Source organism: Oncorhynchus clarkii, chromosome 10 (assembly GCF_045791955.1).
Source record: "Oncorhynchus clarkii lewisi isolate Uvic-CL-2024 chromosome 10, UVic_Ocla_1.0, whole genome shotgun sequence".
In the NCBI taxonomy this organism is placed as follows: domain Eukaryota; kingdom Metazoa; phylum Chordata; class Actinopteri; order Salmoniformes; family Salmonidae; genus Oncorhynchus; species Oncorhynchus clarkii.
In genome coordinates, this window is record NC_092156.1 from 56,443,439 (window position 1) to 56,446,451 (window position 3,013).

General features: G+C 47.3%; 1 protein-coding gene across 1 annotated transcript; it reads right to left on the bottom strand.

The window, feature by feature from the left end:
* Positions 1 to 421: 421 nt before the first annotated feature.
* LOC139419671 (early growth response protein 4-like) lies at positions 422 to 2,491 on the bottom strand. The gene is made up of 2 exons (XM_071169658.1): positions 2,113 to 2,491; positions 422 to 1,857 (listed from the first exon to the last, which is right to left on the bottom strand). The coding sequence occupies exons 1-2, from the start codon at positions 2,267 to 2,269 to the stop codon at positions 545 to 547; spliced, it is 1,470 nt and encodes a 489-aa protein (XP_071025759.1). The 5' UTR covers positions 2,270 to 2,491; the 3' UTR covers positions 422 to 544.
* Between the last annotated feature and the right edge of the window lie 522 nt (positions 2,492 to 3,013).

Here is a 3,013-nt window from a genome sequence, read left to right on the forward strand (position 1 = left end):
ATCTCAAATTAGATATAAGTGCAATCCAGCCCAGCACTTTCGATGCAGTTCGTTTTCTTATTGGTATATTTCTTCGTCGAGGTTTGAAGTTGGCGCTGTCCAGACGAAAGGGTGCTGAACTGCTGCAGGCATTTGTTACGATGCCTTGGTGTTTGGTTTGGCATGACCAAATTGGTTGATTGTAACAGAGAAATACAACACGTGTCTGTTGAGCTGTCAACTCGGGAAGGTTTTACAATCAAGTTATGCATGTGTTGCATAGAGTCAGCAGCAGCAAGTAAACGAGGGTCGAAAGAGCAGACCCTTTTCACAATTCACTTTCCGATATAGCATTATGCAAATCAAACTCGCAAAGCATCCTTATTCTAAGACTCCCTATAGAGACTTTCACAGAGTCAAACCAATTTCACTCGACCTATATGTCACACCGCAAACGTTGATACGTCGACCTGTAATCAGCAATGAACTGTCAAGCTTTTTATCTTCGACGGAAAGATTGTAATGTTGTGTGGACAGAGCTACTCGTGTGCGTAGTGGTGTCTCTTCAAATTCCATCGGGAAGAGTAAATGGCCACGCGCTGATCACTTGTGGCTTCAGCTCCATCTTCTCTTTCTGTTTCAGGTGCACGCGACCGTGCCTTTTCCTCTCGTCGCTCCGGGCGAACCTTTTGCCGCATACGTCGCAGGAGAACGGCTTCTCTCCCGTGTGAGTCCGGGTGTGTGTGGTGAGGTGATCGCTACGGCTGAAACTGCGCAGACAGATGCGGCACTGAAAGGGTTTGTGTCCGGTGTGGATGCGGATGTGCCTGTTGAGTTCATCCGAGCGGGAGAAGCGCCGGTCGCAGTTCTCCATGGGGCAGGTGAAGGGTTTCTCTTTGGCAGGCCCGGTGGAGGCCGCGGGGCTTTTTCTGACACGCGGTGCCTTTTGCGCGCGCGGCGTGTAACTTTGGGCAAAGGAGTCTGGCAATAAGGAGGAGTAAAGAATTGAGTCTATAGTACTGGGTAAAGCTGGTGAGGTAAGCTGGCAAGACGAATCGCACTGATTAGATAATGGCGGAAGTTCAATGTTGGGAAACATAGCTGGCTTGAGGAGGTTGTTGGTTGAGAGGTCCATGACTGGCACTGGGTAGTTGGAGTAAAGAGAACTGCAGAAACTCTGAGAGCAGGTGTCAGAATAGCACTGCTCCTGCTTGATTCCGCCTTCAACTTTGAACTCCATCGCTGAGTTAGGACACATTGGGGAAAATGAGTCCAAAAGGTCCTTTACATCCACTTGTTGGTCAGACGGGAAGTCAGTGGACATCGGGAACGTTTCTGATGATTGGAAGCCCGTTTCCAAATAGGAGTCCGATTTATTGAACGTGCCCCATTCGTAACAGCTGCTCTCGAACTCATTCTTGACCACTACTGGAAAAGACGCAGCTTCTGACTGTGGATCGGTGGTGCTGTTCTGGTTTCGGACTTGAGCTGGGGAGCCGAAGCTCACCTGGGGAGAGGCTGAATCTTGAGCTTGGCCGCCGGATTGACCGTCGGGGTAGCTGGGACATGTCTGCCCCGGTGAGTACAGGGGCGGGGTGGCGCTGCAGGTGGATTGCCTCTGGACGCCGGCGTCGCCGAAGCTGCTGCTGTCCATGGTGCTCAGTTGAACTTCGGAGATTGGTAACGTAGAAATACCGACAATTTCTGTGATCATGTTGAGCAATGTCTCTGTGCTGCACGGCCCCCCCTGAGTCGCCTCGACATAGAAGCTGCCTGAGTAGGCGAGGGAGGAGGAGTAGCTGCCTTTGGGCCCCTCGCAGGGATTAAAGGCGAAATCTGAGTTGGAGGCCTCGGTTTTCAGGGTTACAGGTGCTCCCTCTGAAAAAGAAAGAGGGAAAGTTTGTCATTACAAATGTTGATTTTAGACTGAAAAATGCACATAAATGAAAGTCGTTATGTAATCAATAAGCATACATGCGTAACATGCACCGCTGCAAATGGGACAAATTAAATCCATGCGATGTTTTTAATAAAACACAATGTGCAACCACAAACTATGTTATTCAAACTATCAATGCATGCATATTGATTTATCACATTATGCAATGCAGCAAGAGGCTACTGCGAATTTACCATGGGTAAACTGGGTAGGTGTTCCTCTCTCTGCGTCCGAAAACATCTCCTGGGTATCTTTCCGAGCGCTATTTTCCATCCCCAGGGAAGAACCGTTACAATTCTCAAACTGAGGGTAGAAGGAATCTTTAGAGTTCAAATCCATGTTATTCAGCATGATTGCGAGATTGATTTCAATTCTGTCAATCCAGGTAAGTGTAGGTAGATTTTTTTTTAAACTAAACGAAACAAATACAATTATGTGTCCTTTCCCCTCTGATGCACGGGGTCGTCAATTATCCCCGAAATGTGCTGGTGGTCGTTTGAGGAAAAAGGTGTCAATAAATATTTCGAAATTTCCTTTTTGTCCAGATGACTGCGTGTTGTATCGCTTTGTAGCTTTTCGGCTATCTGTTGCTGTGGGTAGGTTTCACACCAGTGGCTTCCCTCTCCTTATATACACTCCGGCGGGTCGATAGACCCCTCCCCCCATTCATCGGCTCCAGTGAGAGGATTCCCCGCTGCGTGTAAACTTCATGCCCATACATGGACAGAGGATGTGACGGGCTTCCCCAAAAAAAGGAGAGTTACGATTCTGACGTTGCAACAAGTCTCTTGGATCTGCGAGAGAGACTGCCATTGATTTACCATCGGGTATGTTAATGTTATGTATGAGAATAAACGCTTGATTTATCAAATCATGATAACAATATATCATGGCAGTGGTATGGCAAGTGTTCTTGCATTTAACTCGGTCGACTAGAAAACATGGTAGCTTTTAGACAGTCATTCGATGCCGTGTGGAGATGTACAATATCTTCTGCCACCAATCAACACACCAACACACTTAATAACTTAATTTCTCATAAAGTAAACAAATTCAGATTGGGAAGGCTTTAGGCCATATGACGTTACGGTTAGG